General features: G+C 38.4%; 2 protein-coding genes across 2 annotated transcripts in view; one reads left to right on the forward strand and one right to left on the reverse strand.

The window, feature by feature from the left end:
* The window catches only part of Cpne3 (copine 3), a 48,234-nt gene extending 42,852 nt beyond the window's left edge, over positions 1-5,382 (forward strand). Inside the window, exon 16 of the mRNA XM_050165388.1 lies at positions 1,265-5,382. Coding sequence (XP_050021345.1) covers positions 1,265-1,375 — 111 coding nt within the window. The 3' untranslated portion in view covers positions 1,376-5,382. The remainder of the gene's footprint in view (positions 1-1,264) is intronic.
* A 14,657-nt stretch (positions 5,383-20,039) lies between these two features.
* Cngb3 (cyclic nucleotide gated channel subunit beta 3) overlaps positions 20,040-27,852 on the reverse strand; it is a 129,925-nt gene continuing 122,112 nt past the window's right edge. Inside the window, exons 16-17 of the mRNA XM_050165855.1 lie at positions 21,048-21,194; positions 20,040-20,704 (exon numbers count right to left, since the gene is read on the reverse strand). Coding sequence (XP_050021812.1) covers positions 20,491-20,704; positions 21,048-21,194 — 361 coding nt within the window. The 3' untranslated portion in view covers positions 20,040-20,490. The remainder of the gene's footprint in view (positions 20,705-21,047; positions 21,195-27,852) is intronic.

Below are 27,852 nucleotides of genomic sequence, written 5' to 3' on the forward strand. Positions count from 1 at the left end.
ATATTTAAAAAAAACCATATGTGAATGTTTTAGCAGCTTTATTCATAATAGATAAACCCAGATATCCTTCAACAGGTAAATGATGAAGAAAACTATGGTATATCCATAGCATGGGATACTTATGAACAGACATTACAAACAATATCCGGTGCTTTTACAAATGCTGATATGAAGGCCTTCCTTGAAGGGGTTGTTTGGGAAAAGAAGCATTTAGAATCATTCTGTTTACGTCACTCCTGTAGTCACAGACTGTGTTTCATATAGCATTGTGCATTAGATTTTTACATGCTCATTTCAGATGGTGACTAATACTTAGAACACCTTTTAAAATCAGTTTATGCTATTACTCAAGCTAATAGGTAATTAAAATGGGGGTTGCATTTAGTAGTCATGAGAATAATAAACTCTTTGTGTGACTAACATAAAGTCTGTAGGCACAAGTAGAGCAGTGTGGTTTTTGTTTGGTTTGGTTTGGTTTTCCAAGAGAAAGTTTTTCTGTAGCTTTGGAGCCTGTCCTGGAACTAGCTCTTGTAGAGCAGGCTGGCCTCGAACTCACAGAGATTTGCCTGCCTCTGCCTCCTGAGTGCTGGAATTAAAGGCCTGTGCCACCACGGCCCAGCTCTAGAACAACCTTTTAATGTGTCTTTCTTAAAAAGGAAAAGCTAAGGATACATTACAACAAATAGGCTGTGCATCTAAGCACACACCTATAGTGTCAGCACTCAAAAAACAGAGGCAGGAAATATATCAAGGTCACTCAGAAGGCTGAAGCAGGCCATTTCAAGTTCAAGGCCAGCCTGGTCTACATACACAGTGTTTTCCAAGCCAGGTTAGGCTACATAGTAAGACCCTGCCTCAAAAAGTAAGAGGCATAACAACAGCAGACTTATTAAATATGAAATGGCTGGCACCCAAGAACTTGACACATATTAGCACTGATAATGATGGCAATTATAAATACCATGAATTACTTTTCCTATTATGTGGACTGTTCCTAAGGCACAAACCTAGAGGCTGGGAATTACTACTTTTTAATGACTGCTGAGTTATCTCTAGTCTTTTATCAAACAGCCAGAATATCAACCAAAATGGTTGTGTATGCCTGCAATTTCAGCACTTGGTAGGTAGAGTGAGAAGGATGGAGAGAGTTCCGGGTCATACCTGACTACCTAGTGAGTTCAAGGCCAGCTTGAGCTACAGAGACAACTAAGCAAGCCAGCAAATCTCGATTTGGTAATAGTAACTGTGACTGTTTTTCCTCAAGGCTCCAAAAGAAGCACTTGCTCAGTGTGTCTTGGCAGAGATTCCCCAGCAGGTGGTGGGCTACTTCAACACATACAAACTCCTTCCTCCCAAAAACCCTGCTGTGAAGTAGGAGCCAGGACACCTCCAGGATTCCTAAGCTGTGTGGAGCAATGCCATCTCTTATGCAGAATGATTTATCTACCTTATGTGCTTTTCACCCACAGTGTTCCCGATAGAAACCCAACTTTTTGTACGTATTTTATCTGTTTAAAGCATACATTTTATACTTTTTAAAGAGGACAAGAGCAAGTCTGTCTCTGCTTAGTAAATTCAGTGATTGTTAGTGATTTATAGAAATTCTAAGAGTGCTATTTGGAATTGTATTTAATGTGGGAAAAGTGGGAATTTGTTGGTTTGTTGTCTACTGTCTATAATGAAAATTCCATTTTAAAATGTAGTCAGAGCAAATGAGGAATTACAAGATGATGTGGTTGCAGGTTGCTATACTGTTTATAGTAAATATACTCTGTACGCGTGACTGAGAGAGCTCCTTAAGACAAACAGTGCTGGATTTGTATCTGTTACTCTGTATTTTGCCCCTCTTCATGCTGCAATGAAGCATTGTGCATTATACAAAACTATTTTCACTTAGGTCTTCATAAAAAGCAAGGGACTTACTCAGTTTTTTGTTTTGTATTGTTTGGTGTTTGTTTGTTTGTTTGTTTCCAAGGCAGGGTTTCTTTGTGTAGCTTTGAAGCCAGTCCTGAAACTCTGTAGACAGGCTGACATTGAACAGAGATCCACCTGCTCTGCCTCCCAAGTGCTGGGATTAAGGGTGTGCACCACCACGGCCTGGCCTGTCAGTTTTTAAAATGTACAATCAACCAGGGGGAAAATTCTTGTAGACAAGACAGTTTTGCCTTTTGAAATCCCTTCTTTTCATTGTGAACTATTGCTCACAATATGGTCAGATTTGGCCTTTCTTTTACTGAGTAAACAAGACACTTGAGCTTCTGTTGAAGTACAAATGATAGGTCATCCCAGAATTGATATAACTTAGATCAGTGTAAGTTTGCGAAGTGATTTGGATTGCTTTGTCCATTAAAGCTGAGAGGACCAAGCATTTAAGATAAAAATTAACTATTGTAGACTTGGCATGATGACACTTCATCCCAGTACTTGAGAGGTAGAAGCTGGAGGGTCATCAGAAGACAACCCACATACGTAGTAAGTTCCAGGTTAGCCAGCTACACAGAGTATGTTTCAAAGTAACAAAGAAAAGTAAATAATTGAGAAATCATCCAATTTTTCTATCTAATGGCATAATTGTTAGAGATCATTTTTATTCTTTTCTTGCTATGCACCTGCACATTGATTTTTATAGATTTATTTAGAAATTTTTGCCTTTTAAAAATGATATTTTTGTTTTCTTTAAACATATAGTTCCAGTTATTTATTAATCAAAATTCCATTTTTCATTTCATTAATGTACTATTTCCTAAGTCTAGAATGTGTTCTGTTCAGCATACAACCTGATACATTTAAAAGAAAAAAAAACACACACAAATAATTTTTCAACTTTTTTGAAACCTTTTCAACTGCTACATTTAGATAGTGTGGACTTAGTCTGCTTGTTTTGAAGAATAAAATTACCTCAACTTTACCCTTTGAAATGTACTACTTCCTGAGCACCACATTTTTGGAATAGATTCTGTAACATTTGTCTGAATTCTGGATGCCAAATACTTTTGCCTGTCTATGCAGTGGCCAATCATCACTAACAATTTAACATTTAGAATTGTGTATTTGTCAGATATTCTTAAGTGGATGTCTAACACTAGTCAGTGTTACTGAGTTCCTCTACTGCTGCCTGTGTCTTCGTTCTCTGCAGGCTTCTCAGAAAGCACTTACTGCTGAGATCTGGCTCAGAGCAGATCTACTTGTCTTGTTTGCATAGCCCAGTGAAGGTTGTCTCCTCACCTGGGTGCCTGCCATCTTCTTATGCGCTGTTAACCTGAGGCAGTGCACCTTTATAACAGGGCTTCTTAAATTTATTTTTACTTTGCATCCTTTCACTCAAGACATGTTTATGCAACCCCAGTTTTATAAGCATTTAAAATAGGTAATACAAATCAAATATTGCAAGTAAATCAAAAAAAATTATTTTAGGGATCTGGACAGATGGCTCAGGGTTCAGAGCATATATTGCTCTTGCAAAAGACCTGAATTTGGTTCCAAGAGCCTACATCAGCTCACAGTTGCCTGTGACTCCAGCTTCAGGGGACCTGATGTCGTCCTCTGTCCTCAATGTGCACCTGCACACATACACACAGAGCACAGAAACATCTTTATTTAGCACAATTTTTGTTAGATTTACAATTTTACCACATATTAAAGAGGAAGACATATTTGCCTACTCATAAGGTGGATATCCTTTTTTTTAACATAAGAATTAGATCTCAACTAAGCATCTTTGATGTGCTTCAGACTTGGTTGCTATTTTGTTTTTCTAATTGCAATGCTTTCACTTAAATACATAGTACAAAATGTCATAAATATGTTTAGGGCTGTTTAAGATGTTAGAAGTTCTGTCCCTATCCAAAGCCAAAACATATTTAAAAATTTTGAATGAAGTTGAAGCCTACAATTTTTAAAATCAAACTTTCTAACACAATACAGTCTAGAGATTCTGACTTAATTACTGACTTGATTCAGAATAGCAGGGGGTATTGAAGTCTTTGTTTTCTATAATAAAGCATTTATGCTTCAGGAAGGTTAGTTTGTACAGTGAAATGACTGTAACTCATAATACATGAAGTAACCTGAATCGAGCTGAGGTATTCAGACAGGGTTTATTGTTGCATGGCATGACAGGAAGTGCATCAGGTGTGTCTCAGAACCAAGGCTGCAGTGAAGTTGAATGTTGTATGGGCAAGCCCAGAAACAGCTCAGATTCATTACACATTTGATTTTGAATTAATTTTTGGCCATTGTGCATTAGACATTAGAAACCTTTTACTGTTGTCAGGTTTTCAGTCTACATGACTGCTTATGGGGCCATGACCCTGGGCTCCACAGCATGATTCAACAGAGAAGGCGAAGACTGATTCCCTTTCTTTTCTTTATTTTGAAACCATTATTGTTTTACATGTCTCAGTTCTCTGTACTTGGAAAGACATCACTGTGGTTTTTAGGACTTTCTTTTGCATACAGAGGGAACCAGCACAGAAATGGCTTACAGCTTCTCAGTGTGTGTTATACAGTAACAGAGGGGCTTCTCTGGCTCTGAAGCAGGGCTCACTGAGTTTGCTCAGCCCCAGAGGGTGCTCAGAACCGTAGTCCTTTCTTCATATTTGCATTGGGCATCTGGCAGCCATCTTCCTGCCGTTTGGTTCTTAGCAGTTTTATATTCTGGCTTACCAGAATAGTTTCTTTTTAAAATACTTTTTCTTTAAATGACTCATCATGATTGGGTTTTTATAGATTTGTTATTTATAAGAGTTGTGATTATAAGAGTTAAAGTAATCCATACGTTACTGCGGTGTGAAATAAAAGCATTGACAACATCTAAATTATCTCTTATAAAACTCTTAGTTTCAGCACTCAAATTCATTTCATGCTATTTAATGTTTTTTTTTGTAATCAAATATTTATTTTCCCTGTTGTGCCACTATGTGAACAAATGCCATTCATTTTTAAAATGAAAATCTCCAAATTGACTTTCGTTTCTTTGTACACGTATGTATATGATCATGATTTCTCACGTGCATATCTCCAGAAATAGTGTTCCCACTGGTCTAGTCACCTCATCAATTTTTTTTAAAGGTCATTAAAATTTTAAGTCTTCTGAGGAATTTCCAAGGGTTCACTTCAGACAACTTTTCCAAAGTAGATTCAGGGCCTCATTGCTGCCTGTGCTGCACTTTGACTTGCTCTGCCTAGAAAGCCATCTTCAAGAATGCTCTCTAGGCTATTTGTCATGAAGGTGATGTAAGGTAAGCTAGCAGCTGGGTGGAAATTGTGAGCAGTTGTGTTGCTGTGGATGTCACAGTATGTGCATAACTTACCGTACATGAATTCATGTCACATGTATCTTCTGTGGGAATTCCCTTTGGATAAAGTTACTTCTTGATGTAACAGGGCTGTGTTGTTGTCATTTTTATTTCTCTACATCTTACCAAAATAATAGAAAATGGAACTGGGGGATATGGCTCAGTGGATAAGGCCACTTGCTACATAAGTTTGAGGATCTGAGTTCAGACCCTTAGACCCCTTATAATAAGCCATGCATAGGCACGCGGACCTAACCTTAGCACTGGAGGGAACAGATAAAGGATTGCTGGGAGTTGTTGGCTATTAGCCTAGCTGAGAACTGCCCAGCTCCATGTTCAGTGAGAGGCCTTACTTGATGGAATAAGACAGAGCAGAAAGGAACACTCAGTGCCCTCTGGCCTGTGCATCCTGCACACACTCACACACTCGTGTACCATACACAAGAAAAAATAATAGAAAAATTAGAAGTAAATAGAAAATTAGTTTAATTTTGGGTGCCATTAAAAACTACATAGACTGAGTAATTTATAAATAACCCAGGTGCAAAAGTTCAAGAGCATGAGGCAGGCATCTAAAGGGAGCCTCTGCTGTGTCATAGCGGAGTCGAAGGGCAGACAATACGTGAGAGGGAAGAGCTTATCCTTTGCCTCCGGAACCCACTTTTGCGGTGACTGACCTGTGCCTGTGATGGAAGCATTGATAACTGAATGGTAACTGATAAAGGTTAAACGGCAGATATGAAGCTACCTTAGGGTTTCTGTTGCTGTGAAGGGACCACGATCACAGCAGCTCTTATAATGGAAAACATTTCACTGGAGAATCTTACAGTTTCAGAGTTTTAGTTCATTACCATGGTGGGGCTTGGCAGCGTGCAGGCAGACAGGGTATGGGAAAAGGAGCTGAGAGTGCTGCTTCTTGATCTGCAGGCAACAGGAAGTGAACTATGGTTACTCTGAGAGTGTAAAATAAAATCAAACCTCCTAATAGTGCCACTCCCTTGGAGTCCATTTCCTTTCAAACCACTATATGGACTAAACCTATGAAACTAAGCCACCCCGACTCAATGTTTTCTTGAATGGAGGTCTAGAGGTCATTATGTGAAGTTGTGAAGGTGAAGCCTGGATTGCCTTAGTGATCCCAAGACACCAGAGCCATGGCATATCCGCTGAAGAAAATTGCTAACAGGGAGTGGAACCAGTCCAGGAGAAAGAAGTGTGCTGCAGTCACCAAAAGTGAAAGAAGTTGGAGTTCTGAAAAGCATTTTGATATCAGATAGATGGAGTTTGGAGTTAGCCCGTCTGGTTCCAGTCTTGTTTGGTTCAGCATTTCGTCACTATGCTCTCTTCTCTACATTTTGGAATGGTAAGCTAAGAGACTGCATGATTCTTAGAAGAGACTTTTAAACATTGTAGAGACTCTAATATTAGACTATGGGGACTTTTGAAGTTGGACTAAATACATTTTACATCATGGTATTGTTATAAGTTATGGGGCCGGGGAGTGAAATGTGTTGGTTTTGAATGAAGTTGACCCCATAAAATCATAGGGAATGGCACTGCTAGGAACGGTTGTCTTATTGAAACAGGTGTGGCCTTGGTGGAGGAAGTGTGTCAGTGTGGGTGTGGGCTTTGAGGTCTCCTATGCTCACATTCTGTGTGACACTCAGGCCACTAACTATTGGCCGCAAGATGTAGGACTCTCAGCTGTTTCTCCAGTACTATGTCTGCCTTCATGCTGCCATGTTCCACCATGGTGATAATGGGCTGAATCTCTGAAAGGTAAGTGAGCCACCCCAGTTAAATGCTTTCCTAGAGTTGCTGTGGTCCTGTGTCTCTTCACAGCAATAGAAACCCCAACTAAGACAGACCACTGGTGAGATTTCATCCTGGGGGGCTTTCTGGGCCACAGCAGCACTCAGTCTTAGGGGAAGGATAATGTTGAATAGGTTTCAGGTGAGGCGTACTTGGAATTGTCAAAGACTAAAGGGCTTTGCATTTTCCTCCTTAACATAAGCTCAAGGGTCTCAGAGAATGCTGTTACCAAACTCAATTCTGGCCACAGTGCCTCTCAAGCCAGGGAGTTGGCAGTATCACCTGGTGTGACTCAGCTGTTTCCAGACTCTGTCTGGCTACAAGTCGGCTTCTGTAACCAGATCATGAGTTGGGCCCATCTCATCAGTCTTCAGTGGTTCAGAGCTTGGCACAGTCCTGGTAATTACACAGATCTCTAGATCTGCCAGTCTTGCGAATGACAAGATCATCACACTTGTCACTTGTCACTAATCATCACTATGTTTTGCCAAATTCCCCAGAAAAATCACAAAGAGTTTACAAATTACCCTGGAGACTTGCTTAGCTATTTTGTTTCCTGAAGAAATGATGGGTAAGACATTTCAAGCTGAATTTTACTTTGTACAGCTTGAGCTAGGAGAGTTGAATCTTTGATTCATTAGCAGACTCACAAGGCACCAAGTTTAGGAACAGCTCTGGTCCTCATGCTAAGACTTAGGGAGCCCTAACGGGCTCTTAGGAAGAATGGATAGGAAATACTCTGTTTTCTTCAATCACCACACCTGTCTTAGTTACTTTTCTATATCTATTAAGAGACATCATGATCACGGAAATTTATTTAAGAAAATGTTAAGGCTCTTGGTTCCAGAGGGTTAGAGTCTATGATGGAAGCAGGAAGTCTGGCATGGCACTGGGTAGTAGCTGGCAGCCCACATCCTGATCCACAGACATAAGGCAGAGAGAGAGAGAGAGAGAGAGAGAGAGAGAGAGAGAGAGAGAGAGAGAGAAGCGCGCAAAAATGGCATGGACTTTTGAAACTCAAAATCCAGACCCCAATGACACACCTCCAACAAGACCATACCTCCTAATTATTCACCAACTGAAGACCAAGCATGTATGTGTATGTGTGTGTATGTGGGGGGGGGGCTTTCTTATTTCACCATCCTATAAAACGTATTCATTTTCTTCTTGCATAGGTAGTTACTGAGTCGCTTGCTACTGGCCATTAAGAAAAGCATTTTTAAAGTAAATATAATTATCTTCAAAGCTTATGATCTAACATGAAAATGGAGATGATTTCTGAAAGCATAAACAATGATAGGAGTTAATTGTTTTCAGAAACTCTCACAACTTAAAATATGAACGTCATTTTTATTCAGTACAAGGAGCCTAATATGAAGGTTATCTGACTGTGACACCTGTCACCCCAATGATTACTGGATAGGCAAATATCCCATCCCCCCCCTCACCATTCCATGCATATCCTTCCTGAAGCTGTGCCTTTGGTAGAAGAGGATAACCTTCCCAGATAGAAAAAAAAAAAAAAAAACCTCTTTCTCTGCACAAGGTATCAAATTCTTAGTATAGGGACACTGAAGGCAATGGGAAGGTGTGGAGAGCTGCATGGATGTTTGACATTTCATCTCAGGCTGTAAGTTTACATTGGGTGGTGTAGTATAGTTAAAACAAGAAAGGCTTCCAGAGAGTTCCCAGCACCAAAGTCAAATAGATTGGCCATTGCTAGGATAAGAGATGAGTGTGTGCTGCAACAGTCATTGTTTTATAACTAAATACTCTTAAAAATGTGACATTTAAAAACTATATTAGGTCTTTCATATAGTCCTGTTTTTTGGTTAAATCTATGATTTGTTCCTTTTTGTGGGAAAAGCCAAAATAAAAAGTCATAGCACAGCAAGCTTGATCTCTATTTGTACCCAAGAAATCTATTTGTTTACTTGAAAAAATCCTTTTAGAATGAGCTACTTTTTTTGTTTGTTTGTTTGTTTTTTTTGTTTTGTTTTGTTTTTTTGAGACAGGGTTTCTCTGTGGCTTTGGAACCTGTCCTAGAACTAGCTCTGTAGACTTGAACTCACAGAGATCCGCCTGCCTCTGCCTCCCGAGTGCTGGGATTAAAGGCATGCGCCACCATCGCCCGGCAGAATGAGCTACTTTTATCATTCCCTAATCTTCATGTTTGAAAACGAAAACAAATGAGTACCTTTGCCTTTGAAGTCTGCCATACTCTTTCACAACTCAGAATACAGGATTACAGGATCTCATTCTGTATTGCATTAAATGAGGATATGAGTAGGAATCTGAATTCCCTGTTAAGTAGTATTTGATTCTGGAAGAAGCCACAAGGTTAATGTATTCATGACTGGATGTGAGAAACCAAATTGCCAGTCTGGTTAATAACCCTTACAAGACACCATGTACTCAGTTCTACATTCCTACAATTTCCAACCAAGTAATGTGTAGCACAGTCATTCACAATGAGCAGAGTTGACTGAAGGTGAGAAGGGACTGAGAGGAGCTGCAATCTCTCAGGCATTTCTCCATTTCCTCTGGCAACGCATGGGGCCCAGGCTGCACAGCTACCATAGTGGACCTCAACAAGTTCCAGGAAAAGCCATAAGCCTGCACCACCCAGGAACAGACTGTCCATAGAAAATTCCTAACATCCAACCATTGTTGATAGGATCACCTGCCAGCACACACCCATCACTTTTCACCAGTACACCCCTAGACAAATGTCAGCCTATCAGGGATCCTGAATCTTAGAAGTCCTTCACCCCTACCTTTGCTACTCTAAAAATTTAACCCCAGCTGAGCTCGGGGCTCTCCAGTCACTTCAATATGTTGAACACATGGAGAGTCCAAGTTTGCAAACTTGTGTAAGAATAAAATGATGTGGGATTTCCCTCTGTATACCATGATTACCATTATTGAATGAAACTGTTTTGAACCTATACCAGGGCAGAACTTAGTTAGGTGGGGAAAGGTAGGCTGAATGCTGGGAGAAAGAAGGGCAGAGTCAGAGAGAAGCCGCGGAGCCACTGCTGGAGACAGATGTGCTGAAACTTTGCTGGTAGACCACAACCTCGTGGTGATGCACAGATTAATGGAGATGGGTTAAATTAAGATGTAAGAGTTAGCCAATAAGAAACTAGAGCTGATGGTCCAAGCAGTGATTTAGTTAATATAGTTTCTGTGTGATTATTTCAGGGCTGAGCAGCTGGGAACCAACAAGCGGCCCTCTTTACTACATAAAGGCTCTTTGTTTTTACATACAGGACTTGGTCTCCTAGGTAGGTTGCTGGGGAACTCCATGATCTGGGCGTAACACTTCATCCAAGGGAATTATTGTCTAGAAATGTCAGGTTGTATTGCTTAATGATGCTCATTTGCTTGACCTTTGTACCATACATTCTAGTCACAAAAGTTATAGTATGAAAAATATAGCCACTTATAAAATTTCATAGGGGAAGCATCAAATTTCACTACAGTGTTATAGGTAAGGTGCTTAAAATATGAAATTCACATGTGTTTGATTTGATTAGATATAATAAATTACAAAGTGGAGTGGTGATTAATAGCTGCTGAAGATTTACAATGAATTATCCTAGGGAGACAACAGGATTATTGCTGATACAGAACATGCTCAAATTACAGAAAGTGCAGAATCTCCTTATTGGAATTCTGTGCAGCAATTTTTTTTATCAAACATGTGACCAAAATGAACCAATCTATTGCATATTAGTTTAGGACTATGTAATATCAATATTAAGTCATAAATTGTCTCCAGACTATAGAGCAGAGATTACATTACTCCTCTTTAGATCTTAGGGCGTTGAGTCCATTTAACATAATTTTTGTGAAGTATGCTATAAAGTAATTTCTAATACAAAGCTCTCTCTGTTAGAAGAGTTTCCTTATTTTTCAAAAACGGTTTGTGTATAAGGTTGCAAACAAAAATACAGAAAAAATTAAAATTGAATTTCATAAATAAGCCTACAATTCCACAATCTCCTCTTTCTGCTTTTGAAAGCTCCCAGCACCCAACAGCTTTGCAAAGGGAATTGCCCCACAGCTATTTGTGTGACAGCACCCTTGGTCTGAAAAGGGCTTTCCTTTGTTTCTTGGAAAACACTTATCTTTCTAAGTACATTCGAGGGCAACATTTCTTGGAAGTCTTCCTGATCCTCTAAGCCATTCTTTTTTTTTTTCATGTTTTCTAGATGGTTTTTATTTCTTGTTTCTAATCATTTATCATAGATAAATTAGTATTTACTCACTGTGACCCAGAGAGTAAATTTAGTTTAGCAGTAACACTAATTTTGTTTACTAGTATTTGAACTTACATGGACTCCTCGGCTCTTTAATTATTCATTCAAAACATCACTTTTTGGTTTATTATGACACTGTTCATTGTGTATTTGTTTTTTCGAGACAAGGGTTTCTGGTTGTCCTGGAACTAACTCTGTCAGGCTGGCCTAGACCTGAGGGATTTTACATACATACATGCATACCCACACACGTATAGTATGTATGTATGCATGTTTTTTGAAACAGTTTCTCTGAATAGCTTTGGTGCCTGTCCTGAAACTATTTCTTTTTGAATAGACTTGCCTTAAACTTAAAGGGATCCACCTGCCTCTGCCTCCCAAGTTCTGGGATTAAAGGCCTGCACCACCACCACCTGGCTATTTCTCTTAAGATAGTAAACAGGGCCGGGTGTGATACCACATGTGTTTGATCTCAGGGCTGGTGGGCCAAGGCAGACTGATCTTTATGAGTTCTAGGCAAGCCTCTAAGCCATTCTTGCCTTTAATCTTTGGTAATCTCATTTTTTGTATATCCCAGGCATTGTCCTAAACACACTTTACTGGAGCCACCAGCCCGTGCAGCCCTTGTTTCCCAACACTGATTATATATATTCTAATCTATGAACATATTACCTGACATTTTGAAAATTTCTAGCAATATTTGTTAAATCAAAGAAAAAGGTATCACCTAACATTAGGAGACATTGGAGGACATGCAATGGAGTTACTTGCTTGCTAAAGGACTTCTTTGTATGTTGGGATGGTGCTGTTTGGTACCAATTTACTGTATAATAAAAGATGTTGAAAGCAAAAAAGAAGCCTACAAAAGTAGACCAGTCTCAAATGTGGCACAGGCATATCTGTACCCCAAACTATTAATTAAGTTGGGATTCTATATTTTATGACCACTGTACCAGAATAATAGAAATAAAAAACTGCTCACAATCCTAAGGAAGATATAACGGTTTTATAGTGTGGCTCTTGAGTCCTCCCATTACTGTTTTTCAACTTGTTAGATCTAGGCTGGTTTTTTTGAACTACAGTGGTGATTTATCACCCTAGAATGTGGCAGAGGGATTGATATACCAACTCTGGGTGTAGGGTTCAAACTGTTCTCATTTCTACTTTCTTTGTGTCGTTGTTGCCCTGAATTTCTACCAAGTCCAGGCTAACTTTTTGATGAATGAATGAAATTTTTTCTTGGATTAGGAAAAGAAGTTCTCTCATCAGATATGGCCCTGTTTCAGTTAACCCCGGTCAGTTCACTGGAGGAAGAATTTTTTAAGTTAATCCCAAATAGGATAGATGAATCATCCAAAGTAATTAAAGACCTGGCAACATAAGGTAGAGTGAACCCAGGGCTGAGGTGGGGCTCCCCTCTGTATGCTATGAATATATTTTATTACTATTGGTTATTACAGAAGCTGTTTTGGCCAGTGGCTTAGTAGAATAAAGCCAGATGGGAAATCCAAGCAGAGATATAGAGAGAAAGTAGGAGGTGTCAGGGAAAAGCCGTATAGCCATATAGCCACTGGAACTTTACTGATTAACCTCAAGCCTTGTGGTAAAATAGAAAATAATAGAAATGGGCTAATTTAAGATGTAGGAGCTAGCTAGAAATACATTTACTCTATTGGCCAAACAGTATTGCAATTTCTGCGTGATTATTTGGGGTCTGGGTGGTCAGGAAACAAACGAACAGCCTCCATCAACACAGGGCCTAACTCATGCTAAACACTCTACTTATGAGCTTCATGCTCAGTCTTGAGATGAGCATTGTTAAAAGCTAGAGAACAGTTTTAGTTTATGCTAGATTTTTAAGGGCTGTGGATGAACATAATATCGAAGATAATTATTTGTTACAAGTGTGAGCAAAGAACATGGAAATAACTTTTGTAAATCAAAGAAAAGTGCTTATTGAAATAGATATTTGTATCCAAAGTAAAAGAAAAAAGTATAGAGACTGGAGAGATGGCTAAGCAATTAAGAACAGCTGATGTTCTTGCAGAAGACCTGGGCTCTATAGCTGTCACTCCTATCCTACCAGTCTGTAATTTGAATTCCAGGGAATTTGACATACTCTTCTGGCTTCCATGGACATCTTCATGTTCATAGTATACATACATATACTCAGGTGCACACATAAAGTAACAAGTCTAAAACTTAAAAAAATCAATAAAAAACATTCATTTGCTTCTGTTAAATGCATCATTGCTTTCATTTTCTCTGTAAATCTTATTATTAGAAATTTTAGTCAACTAGCCCATTCTGCATTATACTTAGGTCAGAACTGGGTGTGAGTGGAGAAAGACTATCAGCTTTTTATACATCATCAACAACCCAGTGAGTCAGCAGACTACTTGTTTATTAGACAAATGATTAATGAGCTTAGACTATTCAAGTTCAGAAAAGACAGGCACATAGGTTACTGGTAGAGGAAGAAAGCAAAAATAATATTTGAGAAACTTCGGATATCTGGATTTTGACTCTTGGCTAAGATAAGAGTGTGGGATTTATGGTGTGGTCTTACAAATGCTAAACCTGGTGGCCCCAGATTCAGTTTCTACACTGAATTTTTTTTGTAGTGAACTAGATGGTTTGCCAGTCCATCTCATTATAAAACTGAGGCCCATGGGTTCTTAAAATCTAAATTCCTTGCACAGATTTTGGTGGCTGCATCCCAAGGCAAGGTGTTTGATCCTTGTGTGGGTTTGAGCAGCTAAGGGGTATGACTTGGACCTGTGATGCTATACAGGGTTCTTTCTCTTGATGCACTGTTTTTATGGCCTTTTTAGATGAAAGTCCTAGTGCCAGGATGGGATATCACCAATGAGTTTTGGTCAGTAGACCCTCCAAGCTCAAAGAACTATTCAGGCAATTGCCACAGTGGCTGCTTTCCCGAAAGAACTAAATAGTAAGACCCTATTTCAAAAACACTGTATGTTCTGGTTTTAGGACATAGAAAAACTGACATTGAAGCTTCTTCCCTGATAGTTACCTCTCATAGTGTCTGAAAGTACTAAGCAGGCTGCTGTGGTAGAATTCCTGTCACCAGTATTACTCAGTTGTGAATTTTCCATGTTACACCAACAACTGACTGGGCAACAGTGGCAGGTCTGTAACCAACTACTGTGTGATTACTGTGTTCAACTTTGAAAAAATTCCTAGAATTAGACAGGGAATTTCATGTTTGTTTCAAAGCTCCTATTCACTCAGTTGCATTTTATTAGTTATCTTATCTGAGAAAAGCAAGACAGAACAATAACAACACTGTGGCTTTCCTTTTATTTTAAGCATTGAAGTGCACAGACAAACAAAAGAACTGTTATAGTTGATACAGCAGTTGCACACCTTCATGGAGTACCACATAAACAGAGTGTTGTGTTGTGTAGCCTTTCCTGAAAGTTCAGAAGATACTCCCTTGAAGTAGAACCATCATGTTTTGAAAGGCAGTTATAAGGAATGTATGTGGTTATGTTTGGAAGCATAATAAATACATAGGGGATGAAAGAAATTGGGGTTCAACCTGAAGATCTGAAAAGCAAATCAGCCAGCCACTGGCTCTTACCTCATCCTCAGTCTGAAATGGCGAGACTGCCTATTGGTCAGTCTCAGAAGGAGACTGATATCGGAGAACTGTCTCCCCCATCTTATTTTCCTCTCTAGGGCTGGAATTAGAGTTGTGCACCATTGGGATTAAAGGTGCATGTTATTGTGGCTACTGGGATGAAAGAATTGTGTTATAATCACCTTGTCTATAAAACTGAAGAGTAGGACTCTTTTACTTTCAGATCTTCAGGCAGTCTTTATTTACCAAAATACATTTGAAATGCCACTATAGGTACAGATTCTTTTCAGAACCTTTTGTTCATACTATTAACTACTATTTAAAATACCAACCAGACATTTATAAAACTTAAGTGGCAACTTGATCAAATGATACCTTTTAAAAATATTTTTATTTTTATAAAGCATGCTAAATGCATTCATGTTTTACAGTTTTGAGCAGATTTAATTTGTTAAAATTTTTTGCCGAGTGCTATTATAACAGCCATCTTCTGGAACTTGGAAACAGTCGTATTACATAGAACTCAACATTACATACTAATGGCATTCATTAGAATAAAAGTTTGTGTATATTATGACTTTCAATACTAGCCTGGTAACTTTGGCCCTTTCTCAGCATGCAACTTTGGTGTCTAACTGAGGTCTGAGGACTACCTCCTGAGGTGCACTTTATTAACCTGAAAGTTTTGTAAATAGTTGTACATGTAGGTCCCGAAAATTGTGAGGAACTGTCAATCTAATGTGCACTGTATGCCCTCCTAATCTTCTTACACTTAGTGCTAAGTTTAAAACAACCAGAAATTCCAATCCAGTACCCTCTGAATGAAACTAGTGCTTAAGGAAGAGTCTGGAAAGTGTTACAGTAGCTTCGTATCAAACTGGAGACAGTTTGACTCCATTCCCCATCAGTTGGGCCAGAGAACTTAAGAGTGCTGCCCTTTAAGTTAGCATATGGACAAACATTGAAATTCATTTGGAAAGGGACCTGCTTTTTCCAGCATGTTGCTGCAATCTAATTTTTCCACGGTGTGATGCTGCCAACGGGTTTTGCCATGTAAAGTAGCATGTGTAAGGCTGGTGACACAGGTGAGTAAAAAGAATATAAAGTCCAAGTAAGATTCTTCTAAAGTCCACTGTAAGAGCAGCGGCAGGAAAGTTCTTAGAAAAAGGGTTGTGCCTCTATGAGGGGGTGAGATTTCTTCTTACAACAAGAAAGGGTGAACTTATATTTTTGTCCTATCATCTGCAAGAAGTCTTATTCTGGATAGGTAGGGGAGAACCCCACTATTCTGTTAATTTTTAATTCTTTTTGCCTCAAGTTGTCTTTCTTGAAGTGGGAGGATTGAGAAGTGCACCATTGGTCAGGTGAGTTAGGCTCTAAAGGGATTCACCGGGGTGAGGCTCTAAGCAGCAGTGGCCTGCTTGCTAAAGTGAAGAAACTTGGGTTTTGATTTAGCCTTTTATCTCTATATAGTTTTGGTAATCTTGCTAACAGATATTCGCCTTGGGTGAAAATCAGAGTTCTCATTCAGAGGGTTCCAAGACATTGGATCATTTCACTGTCAGCTGCTGGACTTAGTGACTCACGATCCCTGTTGAAGTAGAAACCACTTTACTTATGACCCATTTTATTTAAGAACTTCATGCCTCCCACTATACTTAAGATGTAAGATGAGTCTATGTTGGGTATTTGGCCAATATTAACAGTGCTGTGCCAGAAATTACCTAGCATAAAAGTGTAGGCAGAAATGACAGTAAATCACACTAACATTAAAATCAAATTTATCAAAGTGAAACAAGAAAACATATTAGGAAGAAGAGAAAAAAATCTACTACAGACATTTAAAATAAATAGAAATTACTCACAGCTGATGACAGTAGTAACTAGGGATGGTCGGTGAATAAATCCATTCTCAGATAAGTCCTGGAAATGAAGCTGAGGATTTGCCTGGAGTTTCCAAGGGTCCCAGTGAGTTTAGTTTCCCTCATTAAGTTAAGCTACAATCCTGGCTACCGTCTCTTTGGGAATGGGTTATATTACATCTAAAGATAATCAAACGCTTATTGCTTAGCCTTGTCTTTGACTTCAATAGTCAGAACCTCTTCCCCGGTCTCAGTAGCAGGAGCCATGCGAATGATGAGTGATTGACAGGCGGGTCCCCTGGGGACAACTCCCTTTTTAATCCCCTGGGGCCTTTCCTCTGCTGTAGTAGAACTTCCTCTGCAGTTGGACCTGTCCAGTGCCTTTTCTGCTGGCTCTGTTCCTTCATCTTCATATTCTTTTCCTTTCTGCTCTCTTCCTTTTGAATTTTCACCTTTTTTCTAGAAGAAGCCATGATAAAGAACTAGTGTTGAAACCATAATTGATGTGTTAGCGTCACCACCAAACGCCATCTGCGATGCGGTGAATGTAGGAATCATGTCAGTCTGCCACACACTGTCATTTCTTACTGTTTCCATGATTGATTGTTTGTGTATTATGTTTATTTTATGGAGATGATATTTTAAATTTTAAGTGTTTATTTTTAATAAAAATATACAATTTGAAATAGAAGGCCTGGCTTCCTACCCAGTCAGGCAGAACCTCATGAAAAAACTCGCATCTCTTTTCTTGTTTAATCTTCTCAGTCTCGTAAGTATTTGAGCTATTTTTCTTAATTTATGTGTGTGTGTGTGTGTGTGTGTGTGTGTGTATGTGTGTAGTTCATATGCTACAGCATCCATGTGGAAATTGAGGACAACTTGAGGGTATTGATTCTTTTTTTTTTTAATTTTTTACAGGCTGTAATGTGGTCCATTGAGTCACATTTTCCTTCAAGTCCATCTTTTTATATATATATATATATTCTATTTTATATATATTAAAATATATTCTATTTTATATATATATTCTAATTTTAAACCATGGTCATTCAATAGGATGCATGGAGTTGTTCCAATTTTTTTGTATCTATTGAGGTTTCCTTTGATACCTAGTCAATTTTTTAGAAGGTTCCATGAGGTTCTGAGAAGAAGATACATTCTTTTATGTTTAGATGGAATGTTCTACAGATGTCTATTAAGCCCATTTGATTTATAACATCCATTGGTTCCCTTATTTCTCTGTTAAGACTCTGACAGACCCATCCAGTGGTGAGAGTGGGGTGTTGAAGGCTGCCACTATTAGTGTATGGGGTTTAATATATGATTTAAGCTTTAGTAGTGTTTCTTTTACATATGAGTGTGCCCAGGTATTTGGTTCATAGATCTTCAGTATTGAGATTTCCTCTTGATTGATTTTCCCTTTGACCAATATGAAATATCCTTCTTTGTCTCTTCTGACCAACACAGACATGCAAACATCTCTGACTTGGGCCTACTCCCTCAGCATTCAGCATTCACTCCCTCATACCTGCTCCTGTGGAGGTCGCTGACTCAGACCTGCTCTAGTGGAGTTTCTTGTCTTGGCTCTGCTCTCAGGAGGTCACTTGCTTGGGCCTGTTCCTGTGGATGTCCCTTGCTCAGGCCTCCGCCCACGGAGGTCTCTGCCTCGACCTGGTCTTGCAGAGTTCTCTAGCTTGGGCCTGCTCCCTCGGCAGTCACTTCCTCATACCTGCCCAAGGGTATTGATTCTTTCTTCCACTATGTGGGTACTGGATTGAACTCAGGCTGGTAGACTTGGCTGCAAGTACTTTCTCTCTGGCCCCAAGCTATGGGCTTTTAACTAGTTCTATTTATTCGTATTATCTGTAGAAATCTCACATCTTTAGTGCATGCATTTCTTGTTCAAATTGTTATTTTATGTTGCTGTACGTGAGGCATTTGGCTTTTTTTACCACACTGTTAGGTGTATAAGTCAGAGATCCAAGTTTTAGAATCTTAAAATGTGATGCTATTGTAATATTTGTTTTCCCCATTTTCTGGAAGGTTCATGGCTAACCATTTTTAAGTGCAGGAGAGAGTATAAAAACTAACTTCAGAAAGTTCAAATACCTGTTCTATTTATAAATATCTGTTCACACAGATATTATGAGCATCAAAGAAAACAGAAACAACAAAAGGAGAAAAAGGCAGCATGGTTTCACGGTCTTTACATTCCTAGGAGTTACCAGACAGCTCAGTGTAAATCTGCATGTTTACTGAGAGCTTGCACCATAGTTCATTGTTGCCTAACCCAAATTTGTTGACTTGGGTCTGTTGATGACACCGATGACTTGATGAAATATGTAGGACTATTTCCGTTTTTTAATATTTTATTATATGTTGACTGAATATTTGTGAAAATATTTGTTAGTTTTTTTGTGAAGATGTTAACTGGCATGCTATTGACATGATTTATATAGTTACATTTCTATGTGTATGTATTTGTTACTATGTGTTGTGAAATGTCCCCCATAGAGTCATGTGATTAAATACTTGATCATCAAGTGGTGGCAACGTTTGGGATTGTAGAAACTTTTAGGAGGCAGACTGAGTCTTTTTGGAAAAAACCGAGTCTTTGGATGTGGGTCTTGAGATTCTGTAACATGGCTCCACTTTCTGCTTACTCTTTGCTTCCTGTATAATGGAACCATCTGGTCTCCTGCTCCTGCCACCATGCCTTCCCTACTGTTCTAGACTGTAACCCTTGAACGATAAGCCGTATTACTTCTTCCTTAAGTTGCTCCTCGTCAGATATTTTGTCATAACAGCTGGAAAATAACAAAAATGCTGTGATTCCTGTTAATTCTTGTGGCCATGCTTTTACTACTGGTGCTTGTTTTATCAAGTTACCCTGAATACTGAAGTCGCAAATATAACCACTGCTCTCTGGAGAAATGCAGGGTCAGTTAATAAATAATTTTATTGATTGTATGTTTTCTTCATAAATACATTATTTAATATATCAAACTAACCCATGAATTATACATACCCACACTGAACTCATAGATAATTTCACTGTAACTTGTAACTGGAGTAAAGATTGAAATACTATATTTCCCCTCTCAGTGATATCATAGAATTTTATATTTAGGAAGTTTGGGCAGTTTTCAAGTACTATTCTTAGTACAACAAAGTCACCAAAAAATTAAATTAAAAACTCAAAACTACAAAATAAAACAAAAAAAGCCATGGTAACAAATAGATTGCATTGGTCCACTAATTTGCATAAGATTCAAATAAGAAACAGAAGGGAACTTGAGGTAAACCTAGCTGATAGTGCATCAGATTTCCTCTGTTTTTCTTTTAGTATTTTACTGGACATAAATGACCCAAAAACATGTGTTGATTTGGGAGTTACCAATAAATTATAGTAAGAAGATTCACTCATATAGAACACATGAACAATTAAGTATGAGTGTATTTTGGATATGTATGCTAACTTAAAGTGAACTAGTTATGATTTCATGTAATGATAAACGGAGATGAAGTTTAAATAATAAATGCCAATATAAAGCACAATAGCTAGCATTAGATCAGCCCAAATTGGCCAATGTCTGAACTAGATCCTGCCTGGTTGTACACCACGCAGCGTTTCCCCTCTTCTGCTCCTAGCCTCCCATTCTCTGTGCTACCATCAGTCTTGTTACCTGAGTCGTTTGTGCTCTCTTGGCTTTGAGGAGTCTAACAAGATCTGCTTTTCCTCTGCTTCCCAAGAGAGCTTTAAATATTTTGGGTGTCTCTTCTTTTGGTGGGAAAAGAAAGGCAGGTCCTGTCCTTGGAGGGGTTGCCCGTATGCTCTTCACATTCTCTCTTAAAAGAACTCTGGAGACAAGAGAACATTGTTTTGAGTAGCTCTGTGGCAGCTTTTAAGAATTCTCTCTGAAAAATGGTAATTTCTCCCACCCATGAATTTTCAGTGGGTACTCACTTTCAGTTGAGGAATATCTCACGAAGAATGTTGTAATTTACTTCATGTAACACAATTATCCTCATCTTAAATTTTATGGGGTAAAACAACTTTCTCCACTCCCTCCATATAGTGTCTCACTCTGTAGTTCAATCTGGCTTGGAACTTGGTTCAGTCCTCCTGTCTCAACCTTCCAAGTGCTGGGATTCTAAATGTGTACCACCACACCTGCTTCTACTGGGGCTTTATAGGTCATACCTGGCTTTCTTCAGGAGGAGTTTTTTAGAAGATGGATAATGCTGTAGAATTTCTTGAAGAGTCTTTTTGTCCAGAATTAAAAGATTGGCAAACCCATGGGCCACCACATCTGCAGTTCGACGGTTTCCTCCCCGTTTTGCCAGGAGGCTGTGGGATAGAAAAGCAGGTCTTTAGTAACCAGTTCACTCACCCTCCATCAATTTTCCTTTTAAATCTCAAACAAAAATTGCAAATTTAATTATTCAATTATACATTTTAAATATGGTATCACAAGGTAAATTCGTAAGGTGTAGACTTTCCTTCAACATAGTATGTTCTTCCCAATGGGAAATACAGAATCTTTGGCAAATGCTGTGTACTTTAGTCCATGGGTCATTTTAATTGTCAACTTGACACATTCTAGAATCACCTGGAAAAGGGAGTCTAAATGAGACATTGTCTAGTCAGGGTGTATCTTGCTTATGTTAATAGAGGTCAGAAGACTTGCCAATGGTGGCTGGCATCATTCTCTGAGCAGGGGATCCTGGACTGTATAAAGAGTAGAGAAAAAGAGCTGAACATTAGCATGCATGCATGTGTTCATTGCTCTCTGTTCTTTATTATAGATTTAATGTGACTAGTTGCTTTCAGTTTCTACTGCCTTAATTTCCCTGCAGTGGTGGACTGTTATGTAGAGTTGTGAACCAACACACCCTTTCTTTCTTAAGTGCTATTGTCAAGGTATATATCACAATAACAAGAAACAAAATGAAGAAAGCACTTTATTTTAAGCCCTCTGGACACTTAAGACACCACTTATTTTAGAAGAAGCATAATTATTCACCTCAGATATCAGAAAAGCTCTCTTCTCAAGAGAATTGTGGAAGATGGCTGTTGTGGTAGTTTGAATGTGATTGGCTCCATAATCTCAGAGTGAGTGGCACTATTAGGAGGTGTGACTTGGTTGGAGTGGCTATGGCCTTGTTTTTAAGAAGTGTGTCACTGTGGGATCAGGTTTGAGGTTTCCTGTGCTCAGTTGACTTCCTGTTGTTTGCAAGATGTAGGACTCCCAGCCACTACTATAGCTCCAAGTACATGCCGCCATGCTTCCTGATGATAATGGACTGAACCTCTGAAAGTGTAAGTGAGCCACTCACCCCAATTAAATGTTTTACTTTATAAGAGTTGTTGTGGTCATGGTGTCTCTTCACAGCAATAGAAACCCTAAGACAACTGTATCACATACTTTACATACTGAGAACTGTACTTTTAAAATAAATTTAAAATAAATACCAGTGAATTACAATCATTCATGCTCTGTATTCATCTGATTTCCTATTTGTGGGAAAACACTTTGTTAGAGCTTTATCCCTGCTGAGGAAGCTATATTTTCTTTAGTGCACCCCTTATAGTTTTTTTGTTTCATCTAAGGGATGGAAAGCAAAACAAGTCCTGTAAGATGGAGACTTAATCCTATGCTTTTAGATTATTTCCTTTCCTCTATACCTTATGTACTACATAGGACTCCTATGTAGTACTGATGACTTGCAATGGAAACAGATAACTCCTCTGAAGTGTGGTCATTAATGATGAAAAAGAGAGAGCACAAGAAAGAATGTGAAACTCTTGTCACCCACAGCTCTGATAAACATTTACCACAGCTCCTAGTCAGAGTAGCATAAAACTTGATGCTAAATGTTCATTTACCTCAGTTCCTATTACCTCATTCCTAGCTTTCAATAGAGACAATTACAAATTACATAACAAAACATTCATTAAAAAAAGGAGATGACACATGTTTTAGAATTCATAGACAGAATTTTAAAAACTCTGATTAATATGGTAAGGAATATAATGAAAAGAGAATCACTGAAGAATAAGTAACAAAAAACAGGTGAAAATTCTAAGAATCTAAAAGAAATACAAAAAATCAAAAATGCTATAACTGATATGAAAAATGTTTCTGATGGACTTGGAAACAAGTTGGCCTGAGAAAGAATCAATGAACCTGAAGATAATAGACACTCTCCATACTGATACACAGAGGAGCAAAGCAGAACTGAACTAGGAACACAAAGAACTAGGGATCATTTTGAAATATGGGACATACACATAACCAGAATACCAGAAGGACACAGAAGAAAAACAGTAAGCACATTTCAAGCATAATAATCAACAGTTTTCCAAAATTAATGACAAATACCAACCAGAGAAGTAGAGAGATTGGATAACTCCAGAGTAGATAATTAGTGCATCTCTATGCTGGCATTGGAGATGTTTTCATCTTTAGTAGGTGACTATTAATACAGAGACTCACAACTGGCCAATGTGCAGAGAATAACATATTATAGAGTGCACAGCTGTAAATGCATATAGCTTATCCCAAAATTTAGGGATCATCATGGCATCAAGAGGGGGCAGAAGGATTCTAAGAGATGGATGTAGTGGACATTTTTAGTGAAACTGTATTTGCAGACATGACAAATGCACGCATTAACCCATAGTGGCCATGATTGTATGAATAAGTCAGCAAAAAAAAAATCCTAGCATGAATGGTGGGATGGCTCATGAAGTTCCACTCCTAATTGAAGACCTACAGGCCACTGACAGCTGGTGATGGAGGGAGAGTCTTCAGGAGGCTAATCAGTCTCCAGCAGGTGGTCCCATACCCATGCCCATTAAGTGGATTCAGTTGACTTAAAATAGAGCACATGAAGTTGAGAGGGAGAAATGGAAAGGGGTTTAGGAAAAGGGTCAGAATCGGGGTTGACTTGATCTAAACAAGTAATGTACATGTATGAAATTCTTAAGCACTAAAAAAAGGAAAAGGAAAGATAACTATAACAAATAAATAAAAAACCCTCAACTACCCTTAAAGCATATTATATTCAAACTACAGGAAACCAAAGACAAACACAAAGAATAATCTTGAAAGAATGCTAAAGGGGGAAATACTTAAGCTACACATAGACCTGGACCACAGCAGATCTTTTTCTATAAACCAGTCTCCTCTCTAGACAGTGGAGTGCAATATTCAATGTGGAAAAAAGTCTATGACCTGTAACTCTATTTAGTGAAAGCATTCTTCAGAAATGAAGGAGAAACAAAGCTTACTCAAATGAAAAAAATTGAGGGAATCCATTCCTAGGAGACCTGCCCTGAAGAATATGTTCAAAGAATTGTCAAGAGAAAAAAATAGACCAGAAACTCAGGCCTACATAGCAAAGGAAAGAACACTGGGATAAGAGTAAATGAAGAGAAATAAAATATATTTCTCATGTTCTTATCTAGGAGATGATTAAGTGGCAACAGCAGTGTGTGCATGTGTGCATGTCTGTGTGTGTCTGTGTGTGTGTTTGTATGTCTGTGTGTGCGGTGGTAATTACAGAATATGGACAGATGAATGATAGTGTCCTGGGGTGAGGAGGGAGGAACTGTGCACTCTACACATGAAGTATTACCTGAAAGCAGACCTAGACCTAGCTTAAAATATACATGAAAACTTTAGGGAAAGATTACTGTTTTCAAAGTTTGTTTGTACTTTCATTTTGAGGTTGGGCATCACTGGGTAGCTGTGGCTGACTTCAAAACTGAGATACTCCTGCACTACCTCCTGAGTAGGGTTATAGGTATATGCCACTGTACCTTGCTAATAATAATTATTATGTTGAGAATGGAGAGAGAAATGAATCATGAAAAAATGTTCAACTGAAGTCGAGTTGGGTTGGCTACTTGGCACCTCCTATAATCTAAACACTTGGAAGACTGATGTAGGAGGATCAAGGATTCTAGAACAGCCTGGACTGTATAACAATTCACTATCAAAACAAAACAAAATAAATCTAAACAAAAACAAAACAAGAAACAAACATCAGAACAAAATAAAAAGGTGAGGAAGAGAACCTAATGCAAAGTTGGGCACTTCATCTAACATTGAGGATAGGGGCTGGGGAAGGGAAGCTGGGGCTCTCTAAACCACTGAATAATGAAATTACTCCTCCAAGACAGAATGCATGTATTTAGAATCCTTCAGTGTGACTGATTGTTTACTTTAGTCAACAACTGCTTTTCCAGAGAGGACAGAAGAAAGAAATTTTACTGCATCTATGTAAATATCTATGCAGCATTCTATGCATGCATGAGTGTATGTGTGATCTACACCTAGCTAGCTAGCTATCACCCATCACAGTATCTGTGAAAATCATCTTTTTAATAACTCATCTACCCTAATTTCTATCTGCCTTTCTATTTTTCTATTAAGTGGGAGAACATTGGTCAGATAAGGTAGTTTCATTCACACTCCTGTGATTTTTAATACAGAGTAATCAAGTAGTTAGACAGGACAAGATGTCATTGGGAAGTTTAATCTGAACCCCAGAGAACCTCAACGAGCATGCCAAACTATGTGTGAACGGAAATACCATATTTAAATGTCAGGCTATTTTGAGATTTCTCAAGCTTTAATTAAACTTGCATACAGGTTGCATGTTTGGAGTGCCTGATGAGTTTCTGAACGGAAGAAATAATAGTCTGCCTGCCAGATGGATTTTGCCCAAACTCTCTCAGCAATGTTTTAAATAGCATCTTTTTTCTCCTTTTATCCACAAAATGCTTCCCCAGCATTCCACTGGTGAAAAGTTTTACTCATTAAATTGCTTAGTAAGAAGGCCCCTCCCTCAGTGTCCACAGCTTCAAGTAGAGTTTCCCAAAGGCCCTGTGCCAGAGGACAAACAGTCGATGCTACAATTAAATGTGTCCAGGTTAAAAAGAAGCTTGTACTGGGCAATAGTCGAGGAAATGACTTCTGGTCCTGGACTCACTTGTTCCTGTGACCTTAGAGAGCTTAAGGGATTTTTTTTTGATTTTTCTCTTCATTCATGTGAAAAGGCTGCAGGATTAGGAACCAAACCATCACCTTATAAATCCATTTATGAACCCATTACTAATCACTTTTGCTGAAAACAGAAGCCTCTTTCTCTGCTACAGGAAGCTGATTATCCTTAAAAGACTGGCTTTTTGTGTTCTAGTGGTATTCAGATATGAAAGGGTTCAACTGGGCAAGACCTCTTTCTGAATTCTTAACCCTAGTTTGTGGTATGCAATTAGACATTCAGAGCTGGAGGCAGGAACCCAAGTAGTTCTGTGAACACATTGGAGAGACTGTGTTTAGAGGAACTGAGTAAAAGTCATCTACCAATGATGACACACCGTACACAGACACAGACCGTACACAGACACATACACAGAGACAGCAGACAGATGGATACACACACACACACCTGTTGCTTGAAAGCATTTCCCAACATTCATATATTATAAAATCAATCCTAAATTGATATATTAATACTATTTGGAAGTGGATCCTTTGGGTGACAATTAGGTCATGTTGGCAGGGACTTCATTAAAATAGGAGCTCCAGAAGGGTGTGGTGCCGCAAACCTTTAATCCCAGCACTAGATTAGGTAGACAGAACACTGAGTTCCAGAGCAGCCTGGTCTACACAGTGAGTTCGAGGTTAGGCAAGGCTACATAGTGAGAGCCTGTCTCAAAAAAAAGAAAAAGGAAGTTGCTTTCTAAAATGAGTCAGCATGCTTGCTCCCTCAAACATGATGTAATACAGCAGCCATCTCCAGAGTCAAGAAAAAGGTCTCAGCTGATGCCACTACTGAGATGTCACTGCTTGGGAAGAACTTCAGAAAACTGAGAGAGAATTTCTATTTCTTGGAAGTTATCTAGGTTTGAGTATTTCATTACAATAACAGAAAACAGACTAAGACAAACCTTTACATATGCATATATCACATATACTAGCATCTCAAACGATGGGCTATGAACCTGAATATGGTCACATGACTGAATTGAGTGGCTGTGAAAATTTGGTAACAGGAAAATACTTCTGATAATACAACAATTAATTCAAAATCAAACACACAATGGATCAATCATGTGATTTCAATGGTTGTGCCATACAATACTGACAAGTGCTTGCCAGAAACATCTCTGCCAGAGTCAAGACAACTGTGTATTATGAATTAGCATGCTTTACTATTCATATGAAGTTTTATGCATCTATCAAAACATAAGAATTTAAGAATAGAAAAAAAGACCTAAATATTTTTCTACCATCATTACTCAGTATCTAAAAATCAAATTAATACTGTCTTTGAGTTGCATGGGAATCTTTAATTTATAAATTTCTATTGAAGTTGCATAACAATTTTTAAGTAAATTTTGAGATGGAATTAGGCAGAATTTTCAAGAATTCCTGGAATATTCATAAACATGGTCCTACCATTTTGTATTATATAAGGTTGTGAATTTATACTCTCAGCATTAATGAATATGAAATTACAATATCCATCAACTTTGGAAACAGTGTATATGCCCCCTGTCCTTTGGTTTCAAATATTCAACCAGGATTTAATGTTGTAGAAGTAAACAAGAATATTTAGCTCATAAATATGAAAATTTGCCTTTACCTTAATAAATGGTAAACATAATAAAAATTGCTTGTTTTAACAAAGTAATATTTCATTATATTAAGCATGAGGCAAACAAGGTCCAGGGAGACTTAATTCTTAAATAAAAGTCATATCCATAGAAACACACCACATTATTTGAATGTGGTTTACCATATTTTGCTTTTTGAAAGGCATTCTTAAAGAAAAGTACAACTGGAGATAATAAAAAAAAGATGACAAAATACTATACTAATTATAAAGACATTAAATTACATCCAAGCAATGTTTTTTTTTATTGAGAATAAGAAAAAAAAAGTTTCCGCCTCCTCCCAGCCTCCCATTTCCCTCCCCCTCCCCCCACTCTT

This window comes from Alexandromys fortis, unplaced genomic scaffold (assembly GCF_014885135.2).
Source record: "Alexandromys fortis isolate MF-2015 unplaced genomic scaffold, M_Fortis_MF-2015_v1.1 scaffold_18, whole genome shotgun sequence".
In the NCBI taxonomy this organism is placed as follows: Eukaryota; Metazoa; Chordata; class Mammalia; order Rodentia; family Cricetidae; genus Alexandromys; species Alexandromys fortis.